Source organism: Sus scrofa, chromosome 5 (genome assembly GCF_000003025.6).
Source record: "Sus scrofa isolate TJ Tabasco breed Duroc chromosome 5, Sscrofa11.1, whole genome shotgun sequence".
Taxonomy (NCBI): domain Eukaryota; kingdom Metazoa; phylum Chordata; class Mammalia; order Artiodactyla; family Suidae; genus Sus; species Sus scrofa.
In genome coordinates, this window is record NC_010447.5 from 38,790,832 (window position 1) to 38,807,986 (window position 17,155).

At 41.0% G+C, this 17,155-nt stretch overlaps 1 protein-coding gene across 11 annotated transcripts in view; it reads left to right on the plus strand.

Annotated features, from left to right (window-relative positions):
- The window catches only part of GLIPR1 (GLI pathogenesis related 1), a 53,264-nt gene that overhangs the window by 32,238 nt on the left and 3,871 nt on the right, over positions 1-17,155 (plus strand). For all 11 annotated transcript variants that reach the window (XM_021092042.1, XM_021092043.1, XM_005663997.3 and 8 more), the window contains 4 exons: positions 3,702-3,988; positions 5,102-5,347; positions 13,925-14,037; positions 16,223-16,308. In XM_021092042.1, the coding sequence (XP_020947701.1) occupies positions 3,797-3,988; positions 5,102-5,347; positions 13,925-14,037; positions 16,223-16,308 (637 nt within the window). In that variant the 5' untranslated portion in view covers positions 3,702-3,796. The remainder of the gene's footprint in view (positions 1-3,701; positions 3,989-5,101; positions 5,348-13,924; positions 14,038-16,222; positions 16,309-17,155) is intronic.

A 17,155-nucleotide genomic window follows, 5' to 3' on the forward strand; every position in this document is an offset into this window, starting at 1 on the left:
CCATCTGGACCCAAGGTAGGTTCTAATCTGTATTTGTGGACTTGGTTCCACAGGCTGCTGGATTGTAATTTTCTTCCTTCTGGTGTCTGTCCCCTGTGGAGGGGGAGGTACATATCTGAAGTAAGGTCTTAGAGTGACACTCTACTGTCCCATTCTCTATGTCTGGATTTTCTAAAACATTGGCATTTTCTAGAATCAGATCATACCCCACCTCTAGCCTTAGAGCTAAAAATTCTGTCCTCTAACTTCCCATCAGCCTTGTGTTAAAATCCAAATAACTGGCAGAATCTAGAAGTTCTCCTTAATCTGACTCTTACAGCTCTTCCTGATTGGCATAAAAACACCATTTGGATTCTCAGTTCCATGAGACCAGGTGCCATGTTTCCTACCAGACACAAGCAGTACTTGAAGACCATGTCTATAGAGATGCCACAAAGCAGCTCTTTCTCTACTCTTGCCTTAACATCATGTTGCCAGATTCACAGCTCGATATGCAGTTCCTATCCCTGCAATATTCTTCACCTCTCCACTCTTTTTTCATTTGATCAACAACTATCCAGCTCATTGAAGACCTCACTGCTATGTGTAGGAGGCCATCTCTACTCTTGCCAGAATGGGTTAAGCATCTTCACCTGAATCTGTAGCCCCCTGTGCTTTCCTCTACCTAGATCTTCAACTCTGGTGTATTTGTCACTACTAATGCACAGTTCTTACTCCTGGGAGCTTCCTGAAGGCATTAATGATGTTTTTATCTTGTATTAGTACTTGTTCTTGTATCTGACTAGTCATATCAATTGATTTTTCACTTAAGTTCTCACAATGTCCACTTAATTCAGGAATGGAAGAGTTAAAGATGCCAATACACATTGTGTGTCCATTTCAAAAGGGGTCAGTACATGTCTCCTATTTGGAGCATTCCATATCTTTGTAAGTGACCAAGGACAAAGATTCTGGCCACTTAAGTCCAATTTCTTGACAGATCTTTCCTAAAACATTTTTGTGTCTAGATTTTTATGTTCTACTTGCCTTGATGATTGAGGATGACATGGGGTATGAAATTTTAATGAAAACACCAGAATTTCTGCAAGCAAGTGGTTTATCTATGTTGTAAAATGAGTTTCTTGCTCTGATTAAATCCATAAAGAAATTCCAGAGGGAGGAATAACCTCAGTTATTAATGTCTTTACCACTGTTGTGGCATTAGCACATCTAGTCTTATAGATTCAGTCCATCTGCTAAACGTGCAAATGACAACCAAACAGTGAGAATAGCCTAAAGCAAGGGAGGACATGTATAAAATTCACATGTAGTGCCACAAAGGGTAATGTGGGCCTTGGAGGCTAGGGGTAAATTGATTTCTCCCAAAAGTTTGAGATTCACAAGTAGTACACTGGGAAATAATTTGGTCAGAAATGTTACAGATACCTGGGAAAACCAATTAGCTTGTAGTTCCTTAACTTTTCCTCAACTGCATATATGTCCCATTTAATGGGATATAAGCCAAAAAGTTAAAGGAAAGGGGATACAGGAAGTCCATTGGCCCACTGTATCCAACTAGTAATGGTATGGTACTCTCTTGCATTCATTTGTCTTTTTCAGATTATGGGGGATTTGCTTAATAGTTGATAATATCACTAAAGAATAAAAATAAGTTTTAAAATTGGGTAGAGGTATTCCCTCTGTGGCTCAGCAGTAACAAAACCAACTGGTATCCTGAGGTTGCAGGTTCCATCCTGTCCTCGGGATCCATCATCGCCATGAGCTGTGATATAGGTTGCAGATGTGTCTCAGATCTGGCATTGCTGCTGTGGCTGTAGTATATGCTGGCAGCTATAGCTCTGATTAGAACCCTAGCCTGGGAACATACTGAAAGTGTGGTCCTAAAAAGCAATAAAATAAAATAAAATTGGGTAGAGAAAGGGAAAGGGATATCCCTTTTGAGCTACATATTTAGTACTTCTATTAATCCTGACATTTCCCAAACATAGAATATCTCCTTGGTGTGGTCTTAATAATGAACAATAGCAGTTTTAGAAGGGAGGTGAATATCTTATAATGCAGCAATTATAGACCCATTAGCAATAAAAGAGTACCTATGGAAGTTAAAAATCCATAGGATTTCCAGATTGAGCCAATAGCATGGCAGATTCCAAGGGCATATCTGAAATCTGTAAATACTAGCAGTTTGTCCTGCTAAGGTGCAAGCTCTCATAAGGGATATGAGTTCAGCAGCTGGGACTGATTTTACCATGGGCAAATAATGAGGCTCAGGAGGGGAAATGATGCCCTAAACAGTTGTTAAGTTTCCCAGGAAATCTCATTGATGGGAGAATCACAAAGGGTAAATCTGGGTTATCTAAAGGAGTGTCTGAGAGAGCCTCTTATGGCTTTGAGACCATTTCTACGGTTGCAAGGCAGTCATGTGGGAGAGAGCGGGACTCTCCAGCAGGGAGGGCTGGTAAGTAGCTGCATTCAAAGTGTTAATATAAGATGATGAAAAGAGCCAGCTCATAAGTGGCCTGTCACCATGTAGAGAGGTGCCATATCCTATGAACTTAAAAAAGTAGCTAACAGGAGTTCCTGTCATGGCTCAACAGTTATGAACCCAACTAGTATCCATGAAGACGTGGGTTGGATCCCTGGTCTTGTTCAGTAGGTTAAGGATCTGGCGTTGCTGTGAGCTGTGGTGTAAGTCACGGGTGTGGCTCAGATCCTGAGTTTCTGTGGCCATGGCCAGCAGCTATGGCTCTGAACAGCCCCCTAGCCTGGGAACTTCCATATGCCGTGGGTGCAGCCCTAAAAAAGACCAAAAAAAAAAAAAAAAAAAAAAGCTGGCATAGTATGGAGAAACACAGAGATGAGTAGGGGAGCCTGCCATACACATACTGGGCTTTGTCAATCAAGGTGGGAGCTGCAGCTGCTGCACATAAGCACAGGGCATACCTGATGCCTTAGGGTCTAATTGGCTTGAGGAATATACTATAGAACATATCTGAGAAGCAAAAGATTGTCCTAGAATGCCTGCAGCATTCCCACTATTTTCATGGAAGTATAGACGAAACAGTTTGTCAAAATAAGGTAAGCCAAGAACCTGGAGGGTGGACAAAGCTAATTATTAAAGCTTCAAAGGAGAAGAATGCCTCCAAAGGCCAGGAAATAGACTCTGGGCTGATATCTTGAGAGAAGAGCATACACAGGTTTAGCAAAGGCTGCAAAATTAGGAGTCCATTGGCAGCAGTAGTCAGCTGTCCCTAAAAATTTACATAGCTGTTTTTTCATTGGGCAGAGAGGGGGTGGACAAAACTGACTCAACCCCATCACATTCACCATTGTGAGTGAATTCTAGGTCGAAGGATGATGTTAACCAGATACTTCAACCACAGTGTGCTGATATGACTCCAAAAAAAATGTTTTTGAGAAGTATTTTGCAAGAACTTTACTGAAGTAAGAGAGATGTTTTTAGTTAACCACCAGAGCCTCTGTAAAAACTGAGACTGTTATTCTTGGAGATTCCAGAATTTCCTTTGGAAACATCCCCCCAACTCAAAGTCTGACGAAGCCTCCTAGAAATCCATGTAGGTGCTGTGTCACTGAGAACTCCCGAAAAGACAGGGTTAAGAGCACAAAATGAGCTGCAAACCATACATGGATAAACCCTTCTTCAAACTTGCAGTGACCTCTAGTTCTGCTTTCTGTCTTAGAGCTGAATACTGTACAGACTGTGCTTTGTGAAACTGAGAGGCACGCACCCCCTTGGCACCCGCAGTGCCTCTGGATTCCAGCGGCCGGGAGCTCCATGCCAAGCAGCCTGAGCATGCGAGTCACACTGGCTGTGACAGCCTGGATGGTCTCTTTAGTCTCCAGCTCTTCCTCTCCAGCAAATTCTCTACCAGATATCAAAAATGAGGATTTCATCAAAGACTGTGTTCGAATTCACAACAAGCTCCGATCAGAAGTGAACCCAACGGCTAGTGATATGCTGTACATGGTAAGAAAGGCATCCATCCCTGAGGCATAAGTCAGTCCAAAACAACTAAGGGGGATTGATTTTTTGGAGGTGAATCCTTGGTAATCTTCAATGATTTTTCTTACTGATTGAAATGTGCCATCAATTCATCTGTGATCAAAAAACCCACTTTTGCCCTGCCTCCTCAACCCTTGCTACAAGCAAGCCCAGCAAGTATGTTTTGTTTCTCTTTTTGGCTGCTTCCTCTCTTTGGGTCTTTGATGTAATTTATGTCTCTTGTTTGCCTGCTAATTCTTGTGAGGTTTGTTTTTTTTTTTTTTTTTTTTTTTGGTTTTTCTTTGTCTCTAAATTTTTTTCTTTTCTTTTCCTTTCTTTTCTTTTCTTTTCTTTTCTTTTCTTTTCTTTTCTTTTCTTTTCTTTTCTTTTCTTTTCTTTTCTTTGGTTGCTGATAAGACAATTGACTCAGGAAGGCAGCACAGTCTCTAGGGGATTTCAGTTAAGTCAGACTTGGGTCTGAATCTCTGTAGCTTCGAGCTGTTTTTTTTTTTTTTTTCTTTCTTTCTTTTTTTAACAGCTGCACCTGCAGCAAAGGGGGCTAGGGGTCAAAGTGGAGCTGTAACCAAAGCCTGCGCCAAAACAACAGCAATGCTAGATCTGAGTTGTGTCTGACCTACACCGTGGCTTATGGCAATGCCGGATCCCTTAACCCACTGAGCAGGCCAAGGGTCAAACCCACATCCTCAAAGATCTCATGTCAGTTTCTTAACCCACTGTGCCACAACAGGAACTCCTTGAGCTGGTTTTTAAACTTTCTGTGCTATTTTTAGTTATAGGAGCTACTTTAGTTATTAAATTTCAGAAAATAGGTACATAAAATGGGCCTTCCATGAAATGTGGGTCTGTGTCACTCACTTTGATTCTAAGTGCCTCAAAACTAGGTCATTGTATTTCCCACTAACCCTAGTCAAAACCTGAAGACTGTGATATGATCCTCCATATAGAACTTACCTGGGCTGTTCCTTCTCTCTTCTGGACATTGCACCTCATGTCTCATCCACATTCCCACTTGGCTCGCTCCAGTTACATTGTTGGTTAACAGGTTCCATTCTTACTGTTTCATATTTATTTTTGCAGACTTGGGACCCAGAACTAGCCAAAATTGCAAGGTCATGGGCAAGCAGTTGCCAGTTTGCACATAACAAACAGCTGAAGTCACCCTACAGGCTACACCCGAATTTCACTTCACTGGGAGAAAACCTCTGGACTGGGTCTCTATCCATCTTTTCCGTGACTTCAGCCATCACAGACTGGTACAACGAAGTTAAATACTATGACTTCAAGACTCAGAGGTGTGCCAGGGTTTGTGGCCATTACACTCAGGTAAGTACCTGCCGTATAGTCTCTGAAAACCATCATTTCAAGGTGAGGAGAAAACTGAAATCTGGTGTTTCTGGTGTAAGCTTATGTCCCTATAAATATCAGAGAGTAGGGGTTAGAGGCTTTAAAAATAAGTGGAGTTCCTGTCGTGGCTCAGTGGTAACGAACCCAACTAGTATCCATGAGGATGCAGGTTCGATCCCTGGCCTTGCTCAGTGGGTTAAGGATCCAGCATTGCTGTGAGCTGTGGTGTAGGTCGCAGAAAAGGCTTGGATCCTGTGTTGCTGTGGCTGTGGTGTAGGCCAGCAGCTGTATCTCTGATTCGACCCCTGGGTGCAGCCCTAAAAAGACTGACTGACTGAATGAATGAATGAATGAAAGAAATAATACACGTAATACCAGAGAAGATAGTACTTGCAGAGTGCAGTGATGTGGACATAGGTAAAATGTGAGGCCCACCAATCTGAACAGCCTTTGGATCATTCTGGTAACACCCACCTTCCCAGGGTAGTTTGTTCCATTTGTGAGCCATCAAAGGATATTTTAGGTGAATCGATGTATTTCCAGGTTTGAATCTTCTAGGAAATGTGAGGCAGTTGTTCTGGGAGAAAAACTGGAAGAAACAAGCCAGATTCTTTAATGAGAACTGATGCTCCCCTATCCTCCTAGTCTTTTAGTACTGAGAACCTACAATGTGCCACACAAGAAGGAAAAACCCCACAGTCCCAGCACCAATGGAGAGGCAACATGTAAACCTACGTAAACCATCTTGTGCCAAATCTATGGTCTTGGTCCCAATGGCCACATTTAGAGCCTCTGAGATTTTTTTTTTTTAATTCAACTTCCTAATCCTAACTCACATTTGCAACATGGTGGAAACAAATCCCTAGGAAGCATCTTCTGTAATCCTAACATGCTGCCTCCCTGGCCTGGCCACGTTTTGATTTACTCCTCTTTCCTGGTGGTCCTTGTCAAACCAAAACTAAAGGTAGTTATGTTTGACCAGTTATGATGGACAAACATTTGCTGCAATGAGGTCTGAGGGAAAACGTTTCTGACAATACAGTTAACTTGGAATATTAGGTATTTACTAAAGAGCAAAACATTGGTAGAAAAATCCTCAATATCCTTCAGCCTTGCAAAGCCTCTTATCTCACCAGTGTTATTACACATGAAGCATGCTTGGCACAGTTAATAGGAACTGTTGAGAGGGAAAGGATTGATTCAGTGAAATTTTCATCTCCAAGTTGCTATAATCAAGGAGGGGCTATCAAATCATCAGTGACTTTGGTCTCTTTCTTAGAAATATAAATAAGGTCTCCCTTAGACTTGTCCAATAAACCATCAATTTTTATTAATGTTTACAGTGTTGTTTTTTTGGTTTTGTTTTTTGTTTTTTGCTTTTTAGGGCCACACCTGTGGCACATAGAAGTTCCCAGGCTAGGGATTGAATTGAAGCTGCAGCTGCCAACCTACACTACAGCCAGAGTAACTCAGGATCCAAGCAAAGTCTGCAACCTACACCACAGCTCATGGCAATGCTGGATCAAGGCCAAGGATCAAATCTGCATCCTCATGGATACCGGTCAGGTTCATTTCCCCTGAGTCACAATGGGAACTCTCATGTTTACAAATTTAAAACAGATTCTGTTGGATCCCCACAAACCCTAAAGGGCAAGAAAGCTAAATCCAGATTGCATCTGGAGCCATTACGTATTGGGGTGTTTAAATCTCTGGAAATCACATCAGTTAAAGGTGCTGACCCTATCCGTGTTGAAGCTTCTCCCCGTAACAGGCACTTTAATAAGGCACAAGTCATAAGTTTTAGTCCAGACTCCTAAAAACCAGAGTCTGAGTCCCCATTTTATTGGGGGGTCTGGTTGCAGATGAGTGGAAGGGAGGCGAAATGAGGAGTGGGGCAGGGAAGGAGGAATGGCCTCTGACCCTTAGGAGCTGACTTTCTTTTGGAAGAGACCTATGTGTAAGTGGATAGAGTAATAGTGGGTGGCTGATACAGTTCAGAAAAAAATGACAGGATTCCATGTGAGCAAAAGGGACAGAGCAACTTGCCTGGCCAAAGGGAGGTATAGAGACACAGGAGTCATTCATATGGCAGGAGGTAAATGGGTTGGTTCTTGTCAAATGAAAAGGAAAGGAAAGAGAACTCTAGGCAAAATGAACAAGTTGTAGAAGATGAACAAAGTGTATCGGTGAATTTCAGAAGAGTGGCAAGAAGCTTGGCAGGCCGAATACATAGCCATCCAAAGACTGTTAAATTGACAATAGACTCCTAAATCCCACAAGTTGAGACCTTCGTTCCAGGGGGTCAAACAAGAGGAGGAAGCTGGATTTTATGTCATAAAGGCCTGAGATTTCAGACACGGCCCTCCCCAAATTAACTGAGCTTACCTGTAAAATTTCCTCTTGCATCTATGGGGGAGAAAAGGATGTCTAATATCTGGGCCATAGGAAAAGATTTCCTGGGAGTTTCCTACTGTGTCACAGTGGGTCAAGAATCCGACTGCAGCAGCTCTGGTAGATGGAGAGGCACAGATTTGATCCCCAGCCTAGTGCAATGAGTTAAAAGGATCCAGTGTTGCCATAGCTGTGGCTCAGATTCAATCCCTGGCCCAAGGGCATGGCAAAGAAAAAATAAAAGAAGAAAGAAAAAAAAGGGGAGTTCCCTTAGTGGCGCAGTGATTAACGAATCCAACTAGGAACCATGAGGTTGCGGGTTCTATCCCTGCCCTTGCTCAGTGGGTTAAGGATCTGGCGTTGCTGTGAGCTGTGGTGTGGGTTGCAGACATGGCTCGGATCCTGAGTTGCTGTGGCTCTGGCGTAGACCATCGGCTACAGCTCCAATTCAACCCCTGGCCTGGGAATCTCCATATGCCACGGGAAGTGGCCCTAGAAAAGGCAAAAAGAAAAAAAAAGAAAGAAGGAAAGGAAGAAAAAAAGAAAAAGAAAAGGTTTTCTAAAAATCCAGTACCTCGTATTCAGGTAGGAGATGATAGAAAGGATGTCCAGGGACCCCCTTGGTCTGGGTGGGAAGTTGAAGCACAAGTAACAATTTTTAAGTGAATGTGGTACTTAGATCTCTGCATTTAAGATCTCATTCAATTCTCACCACACACCTCTGAAATGCTATTATCCATAGATGAATAAACAGGCTCAGAGGGGTCAAGAGCTGTTTTCCCAGTGTCATTTAGCTAACTAGTCAGGGGAAGATTTGGCATTCAGGTATAAGATATGTTGCAAGGACTAAATTATCTAGTAAAGTGCTAGTATACAGTAGGATTTGAACAAAAATTAGAGCTCTTCCATGAGCTGTTTTTGCACCAATTATATTGGAAGAAGGCTCTGACAGTCTGGTGAATGAGTTCCTGTTTTCATCCTTGCAAGAAATTTTGCTGGGAGAGTCAAGATTACTCACTTGTCATTTTAAATTCGCACTGGAAATTCCCTCAAGTGAGTATTCATAACTTTCCATTTATTTTAATTTTCTGTTAATAAAAAACAAACTATTTCCAGATTTTGGCCAGTGAGCAATGGCTGTACAGAGTAAAGACAATAGATTCAGATGCATTGTTACCTTATGAGAAAGTGTGGTATTTCTTGACATGTTAACTCAATACTTTACTTCTATCTTCACTAGAAATATATTTGCATTGTGGAAGAATGATGGTATATCAATAGAGAAGATTGTTCAAATTAGGTACTTTGTTGTTGCAAGTTCAGCTTTGTTAAGAGTGGGAATAGTTTGACTTAAATACCTGTGCGGGCAGCAGCTTAGGTCTGATAGTGCTGAGAATGCCCACTAGACGGCACTATTGACCTCATTTTTTTGGTTTTATTTCCACCTCCACACCCGCCCCCATACTCTCCGCCATTTGACATTTTTATTTTTACACCCTTGAAGAACCAATGCAAATGTGACATGTTTTAAAGTTTGTCTAGCCAGTTTTGTATATGTTGCAGTGTTATATATTACTGATTTTGAGCCAGGTGAACTTGTACTCAGAATTAAAAGGGGAAAAATGTTTGGAAGGGCTTGTTAGCTACAAGGGAGAGAAACGGTTGCCCCCAATGGATTGGGTTCCCCAGATGCAATGTTGTTGTTACTATAGAGAGTCATTCCTGATTCTGCTAAAAAGAAAAGCACTGTGGAAGCATCTTGCTTAGGGCATGGACTTTGCTCAAGTCTTTGTGGTGAGTAGAATTAGGTTCTAAAAATTGAGGCATGGAGTTCCTGTTGTGGCACAGCAGAAACAATCCGACTAGACACGATGAGGTCGTGGATTCTATCCCTTGTCTTGCTCAGTGGGTTAAAGGTCCTGCGTTGCCATGAGCTGTGGTGTAGGTCACAGACGCAGCTTGGACCTGGCATTGCTGTGGCTATGGCTTAGGCCTGCAGCTGTAGTTCCGATTAGACTCCTAGCCTGGGAACCTCTGTATAACGTGGGTGCAACCCTAAAAAGTAAAAAAATAAAGATTGAGGCAATATCTATTTATTGATTTGTTATGAGGTTAAACATGTTGCATGGAATGTACTTAACACTACCCTTGCACTAAGTAAACTCAGTAATGAGCAGCTCTTATTGTTTTCTTATTGTTTTGTTTATTATATTAAAAGAAATAAAAACATGCAACAGGAATCTGCCTGATTTAAAAAAAAAAATACTTTCAGAAGTTTTAAATGAGAATAAAATTAGTCATAAGAGAATAAACCATGAACATTTGCTTGGAGCTTGCTATGTTCCAGAAGCTGGTCTAGGCACTTATTAGCCCATTTAAAATGTCAAAATAAGCCTATGGAGTAGGTGTTGTTATCTTCATTTAATAGATGAGGAAGCTAGGCCAAAATCACTCAGCGAGTGATTAAGCTGGAGAATGAACTTGGTCTTTGTAGCCCCAGACCCCACAAAGTTGAACCTGGGACTCCAATGCCCATGAAGCTTTTAAAAAGAGACCAATTTGAATGGATAAATAAACTGTGATACATCCATGCAATAAATATTACTTAGCAATAAAAAGGAGTGACTACTGGAGTTCCCTTTGTGGCTTGTAGGGTTAAGAACATGACTAGGATCCATAAGTATGCAGGTTCAATCCCTGCCCTCACTCAGTGGGTTAAGGATCTGGTGTTGCCGCAAGCTGTAGTGAAGTCATAGATATGGCTCGGATCTGTGGTTGCTGTGGTGTAGGATGGCAGCTGCAGCTCTTATTCTAGCCCTAGCCCAGGAACTTCTGTATGCCATGGGTGTAGCCCTAAAAAAGAAAAAAAAAAAAAAAAAAAAAAGAGTGACTACTAATGAATTCAACAACATATAATGAATCTCAAATGCTTATGCTTAACGAAAGAAGGCAATTTGAGGAGTTTCCATAGTGGTGCAGCAGAAAAGAACCTGACTAGGAACCATGAGGCTGTGGGTTCAATCCCTGGCCTCGCTCAGTGGGTTAAGGATCCGGCATTGCCATGAGGTAACATGGTTTAGGTCGAGGATGCTGTTCAGATCTGGTGTTGCTGTGGCATAGGCCAGCATCTGTAACTTTGATTCGATCCCTAGCCTGGGAACCTCCATATGCCATGGGGAAAAAAAGGCAATTTAAAAAAGCTACATTTAAACTGATCCTGCTTATATAATGTTTTGGAAAAAGCAAAACTACAAAGAGAGAAAATAGATTAGTGATTACAGGATCTGGGGACAGGGATAGGAGCTGACCATAAAGGGGCACAAGAGAACTTTAGGGGAAATATTCTAGATCTTGAATATGGCATTGGCTGCATAACTATATGCTTTTGTCAAAACTCATAGAACTATGCACTCAAAAAGGATGGACTTTATATTAATTGCAACCTAAATTTAAAAAGAGAGGCCAACTAAAACCAAAATGAACAGTAGCTAACATTTGCACAATCTTTGCACAAAAGAAACCAGAAATGTAAAAGAAAAGAGAATAAAAGAAATAGTATAAAGCATTAAAGGCGTATGTAGGAGGAACCCAAAGATTAAGGATATTCAAGGTACAACACAGGAAGAAAATGCTCAAAGACCCCACCCTCTGCCCCCCTACCCCAAATGATTGACTCTGGTGATAGTACACACAACATTGCCAGTAAGCATGCGTAAGAATCGCCTAAGGAGTTCCCGTCATGGCTTAGCGGTTAGTGAACCTGACTGGAATCCAAGATGACACAGGTTCAATCCCTGGCCTCGCTCAGTGGGTTAAGGATCCGGCATTGCCGTGAGCCGTGGTGTAGGTTGCAGATGTGACTTGGATCTGGCATGGCTGTGGCTGTGGCGTAGGCCGGCAGCTGTAGCTCCAATTAGTCCCATTAGACTCCTAGCCTGGGAACCTCCATATGCTGAGGGTACAGCCCTAAAAAGACAAAAAGACCCTCCCCCCAAAAAAATTAAAAACATAAAAAACACCTGAGGAAAACATGCTAAAATACAGATTTCATTTTAAAATTTTTTTAGCTAAATAGTATTCTCGTGTGTGTGTGTGTACAAACATACATCTTCCTTAAGGAAATCCTGTCATTTGCAGCAACATGGATAGATCTAGAGAGTATTCTCCTACATGAAATAAATCAGAGACAAATACCGTATGATCTCATTTACAGGCAGAACCCCCAAAATAAAATAAACTCTTAGGAGACAGATTGGTGGTTGCAAGGGGTGGGGCGAAGGTAAAAGAGGTGAATGTGGTCAAAAGGTTCAAACTTGCAGCTGTAAGATAGATACATCCTGGGAATGTAATGTACAGCATGGTGACTGTAGCTAATAATATTCTATTGTGTATTTGAAAGTTGCTAAGAGTAAATCTTAGTCCTCATCCCAAGCCAAAAAAAAAAAAAAAATTATATGTAGTGATGGTTGTTAACCAGACATTGTGGTGATTGTTTTATAATATATACAAATAGTGAATCATTATGTTGTACACCTAATACTAATATAATTTTATATGTCAGTTATACCTCAATTTTTAAAAAATGCAGATTTCAACAAAAATTCCAATGATTCTCATGCAGTAAGTACGACTGCCATGGGCCCAGAAATCTGAATTTTAAACTTAAGCACCCCAGGAGAATGTCGCTTTGAGAAACAGTGAATAGAAACTAAGAATTTTTTTTTTTCCCCAGGCAAGGCTTTAGTGGGGCCATGGTTGAAAACAACCAACAGGTTCCCTTGCTCACTCACCTCTCATGAGTGCTCACTTGACCCTCTTAATTGGGGTGAAGGTAGGGGTGGGTCCAGGGGTCAAGCGATAGGGCTGGCTTAGGTGGTTTGCCCACCCCTTTGGTGGTGGTGTTTGCAGGGGGCACACATGATACCCTGCTTTTCTCTCTAGCCCCTTCAGAAGTGGCAGTTTGTCTGTTTATATATTTTTTATTTTTTTATTAAAGTATAGTTGATTCGTGGTGTTCCTTCAATTTCTTCTGTATAGTAGGTTGACCCAGTCATACGTATGTATCTTTTTTTTGTTGTTTTTAGTTTTTGCTTTTTAGGGCCACACTGGTAGGTTCCCAGACTAGGGGTCAAATTGGAGCTACAGCTGCTGGCCTACACCACAGCCACAGCAATGCAGGATCCTTATTAATCCACTGAGCGAGGCTGGGGATCAAACCCGTAACCTCATGGTTCCTAGTCAGATTCTCTTCCACTGTGCCATGATAGGAACTCCTTTTTTTTTTTTTTTCATATTATCTTCAATCATGTTCTAACCCAAGAGATTGGACATAGTTCCCTGTTTTGTACAAATGGATCTACTAATGCATCTACTAACCCCAGACTCCCTGTCCATCCCACTCCCTTCCCCCTCTCCACTGGCAGCTACAAGTCTGCTCTCTATGTCTGAGAAACTAAGAAGTTTTTTTAAATAAATACGAAAATGATTGGGAAGTTAAAGTACAAGGATCAAACCTGAGAATTAATGGCTATAAAACTAGGTGTTCTCCTAATTCACTTAGTTACCTGGAGTTCCCTGCAGGGAATTCTAAAGTATGTGGTGGGAAGGAAATACCCTCCCTTTGACCAGGGAGCACCGAGGGCTATCCTTAGCCAAAGGAGAGCACAACTTCTCCTTGGGATACTTTCACCTGCCTTCCCAGCTCCTCCCAAACTGTCACACAAGGAGGGGAGGAGGACCAAAGGCCCCAGCCCTGCCCTCCCCACCACTTCCTGAGCCCCTCCCCAACCTCACTTCCCCGCCCTCCCCCCTTGAAAGCAGCACCCTCCCTCCCCAGCACTCACTCTATCCTGTTACTGGTTGATTTCTTCATTGCACTGTCAAAAAACATCTTAGTTACTGTTTATTTTTTTCTCTCTCTCTCTCTCTCTCTCTCTCTCTCACTCTCTCTCGCTCTCTCTCTCTCTCTCTCTCTCTCACACACACACACACACACACACACTAGTTTCCAGCTGAATTCTGAGCACCTACAACTCTGGTGGTAACCACTCCACCTAACTAGAGTAATATATATATACCCCATCATCATCTTTATGAAGGCCTAGTCATACTCAAATGTTTCATTTTATTATTTCTCTCTTCTTAACACTCTGTATTTTTTTTCAGGTTGTGTGGGCAGAGAGTTATAAGGTTGGCTGTGCAGTACAGTTTTGTCCCCGAGTGGCTGGCTTTGACACTCTTCGCAATGGAGCACATTTTATATGCAACTATGGACCAGCGTAAGTGCCCAAATTACCTCTTTCTGGGAAAAAAAAAAAAAATCTATTTTAGAAGCACTTACCTTCATTATAGAAAATAAAATTAATGTTACCATTAATTGCTCTGCCCAGAGATCTACTCCATTTACATTCTGGCACATTTTTCTTTGTAGGAGTGTTTGAGTATATCTGTATGTGCACCTTTATAACACTACATAAATACACACAAACATATTTTTAAGAGTAGCAAGACTAAAATGTTTTCAGGGAGATAGATTACTTGGATATGATAACACAAGATGGGAAGATTAATGTTTCATTGTACTTAATGACTTATTAAAACATTTCAAAACAAAACAAACTCACTTTGAATTCCTCAATTTGTATAAATTATTTGACAGTTTTTTTTTTTTGTAACAGACATTATTTTTCTCCCTTTGGAAAATGGGAAGGCACATAACATCCCTCCCCCAACTTCCTTTAAACTTATATATGTATGCTTATGCATCACACACATATTTAGAAAACTGAGATTGTATTGGAAATGCAGGTTTTCTGTTTTTTACTTAAAAGTATACATAAGCATTATTCCATGTCATTAAAACTTTAAACATGATTACAATAATTAAAAGCAGATGTTTGTTATGTGCAAGGACTGTTCTAAGTGCTTCACATATATAAAACTAATCTTCATAAAAAGTCTGTGGTATAGGTTCTATTATTATCCCTGTTTTACAGATATGACAACTGAGGCCCTGACTGGGTGCCTGTGCTCCCCAGGCTCCCATGTTAGTGAATGTTATATAGCTGGACTGTAACCTGGACTTTTGGCTACAGAGCCTGTGTTCTTGATGGTAACACAACAGCTCTCCCTATTGAATTCAGATCATTCCCTGTATTTTCTTCTCATGTATGATGCACAATCTTGCATATAAATCTTTGGTCATACTGTTTCCCTACAATTCCTAGAAATGGTACTAATAGGTAAAGGTGTGATTATTTTTACGTTTTTAAATATTACATACTGCTGGAAGTTCCTGTGTGGTATGGTGGGTTAAGGTGCAGCCAAAAAAAAAAAAAAAAATTACATATTGCTAAATATCCTCCACCATTTTATATATAAATCTATACTTCCCCGGAGTTCCCTGGTGGCCTAGTGATTAAGGACCTGGTGTTGTCACTGCTGTGGCCTGGGTTCAGTCCCTGGCCTTGGGAACTTCCACATGCTATGGGTATGAACAAAAAAACAATTCATCATGACTGGAGATAATTTTTCAATATTTTCTCATTTGATAGAGAATGATACTGTATGCTTTCTTATTTTTGCAAGTTAATGATTATAATTTGTCACCTGATTGCCTACTTACATTTATTCTTTTGTGAATCATATGGTGTGCCCATTTTTCTACTGGAGTGATTTTCTTATTGATATATACTAGCTTGTTGTATTCGAAACAAACTTTGTCATAACAATTTTTCTTTGTCATACTATAACAATTTATTGCCCTGAATTCATAATTCAGAATTTTGTTGGGATTTTACCAATCTTCGGGGTTCTTGAAACCTTGGTATAAGAAACCTCTCCCTCATTCCCTGAAGCAATGTTCAGAAGAGGTGTTTCATGGTTTTAGCATGGTTGGGAGTGAGGGGACTAAAATCAGGTGTCCAGAAGGGAACAGCTCTGACTTTTAAGTCGGAAAATGAGAGAAAATGCTTCAAATTTGGAGGTCACTGGGCATGGAGTGTAGAGAAAGGATTGCAGGCGATCAAGGGGACAGCATTTTGGATGACAGTGATTACATAGGCCAGACAGTAAGTAGAAGGAGCAGTGCTCTGAAATCGGACAACTCTAGATTTTGTTTTGACTCTGACATGTGTGCATTGTGATTTTTGGCAACTTAGCCTTTTAGAGCTTTAGTTCACTTACCTGTGAAAACAGAAGTAAAAATAAACTCCTCCCTGTGTTATCTTAAGAACTAAATGAGATGATTAAGACACCGGTTCAGAGACACAGGCACTTAGAGAATGAGCTCTACAAATATTAGCAGGCTTCCGTTTCTGCTTTCCTCTCTCCACTTCTCTTACCAACCCTCTGAAGCTGTGGACTTCCATCTAGGATTCAGCCAAGGACTCATAATAAATTACAAATGAAAAAACAAACTGAAACCAAAAAATCTACTAACAGACAACTTTCTTTTCCTCATAGAGGAAATTTCCCAACCTGGCCATATAAGAAAGGATCCACCTGTAGTGCCTGCCCCAGTGATGACACCTGTTTGGATAATCTCTGCAGTGAGTAAAGAAACAATCTACCAATAATACATTATGTCCAAAACTCTTGTAACTTTCTACAGAGCTAAGAAGGCAAATATTTGTTTTATCTCAATTGCTATTTTCAGGGAAAGTGGCATCAGGTAGCAATCAAACCAATGGCTTACTGTCATAGGAATGAATGTATGTTCAAGAGAAGTTTAACGAACTTAGCACCAATCAGAAAAATAAACGACTGGTGTTGAAAACTGCAGACCCAAGCATTTGCTAATTTTAGCAAGATCAAAATTTTGTATAGCAAAGTTATCCAAAAGATTTCCGAATTTTGTGACAGGATCTGTTCAAAGCACTCAAGACTGGCATTTTCTGTCTTTTGTCTTTTTAGGGCTGCACCTGCGGCATATGGAGGCTCCCAGGCTGCGCCACAGCCATAGCAACTCTGGATCGAAGCCACAGCTGCAACTTACACCACAGCTCACGGCAATGCCAGATCCTTAACCCAACGAGGCCAGGGATTGAACCTGTGTCCTCATGAATGCTGGTCAGGTTCATTAACCACTGAACCACTACTGAAACTCCAAGACTTGCATTTTCATCTGTAGAATAAAATAAGTGAAATAAAGCTGCAAGATGGCACTTTTTACTAGTAAGACAGCATTTAATGAGAAACTGTTGATGGCCAATGAAGCTAACTTGCCAAGGATATTTTACATAATTTTGAAATATTAATATACAGTTGGCCAAGAGTCTATTTATGGTTCTTGTCCCAAATACATGCCTTTCCATCTCAGTTATGTGTTAAATTTTTGCCACAGTGTGAGGAAGGGAAAAACCTTCAATCAAGCCATTACAGTTGTTCAAATCCTAC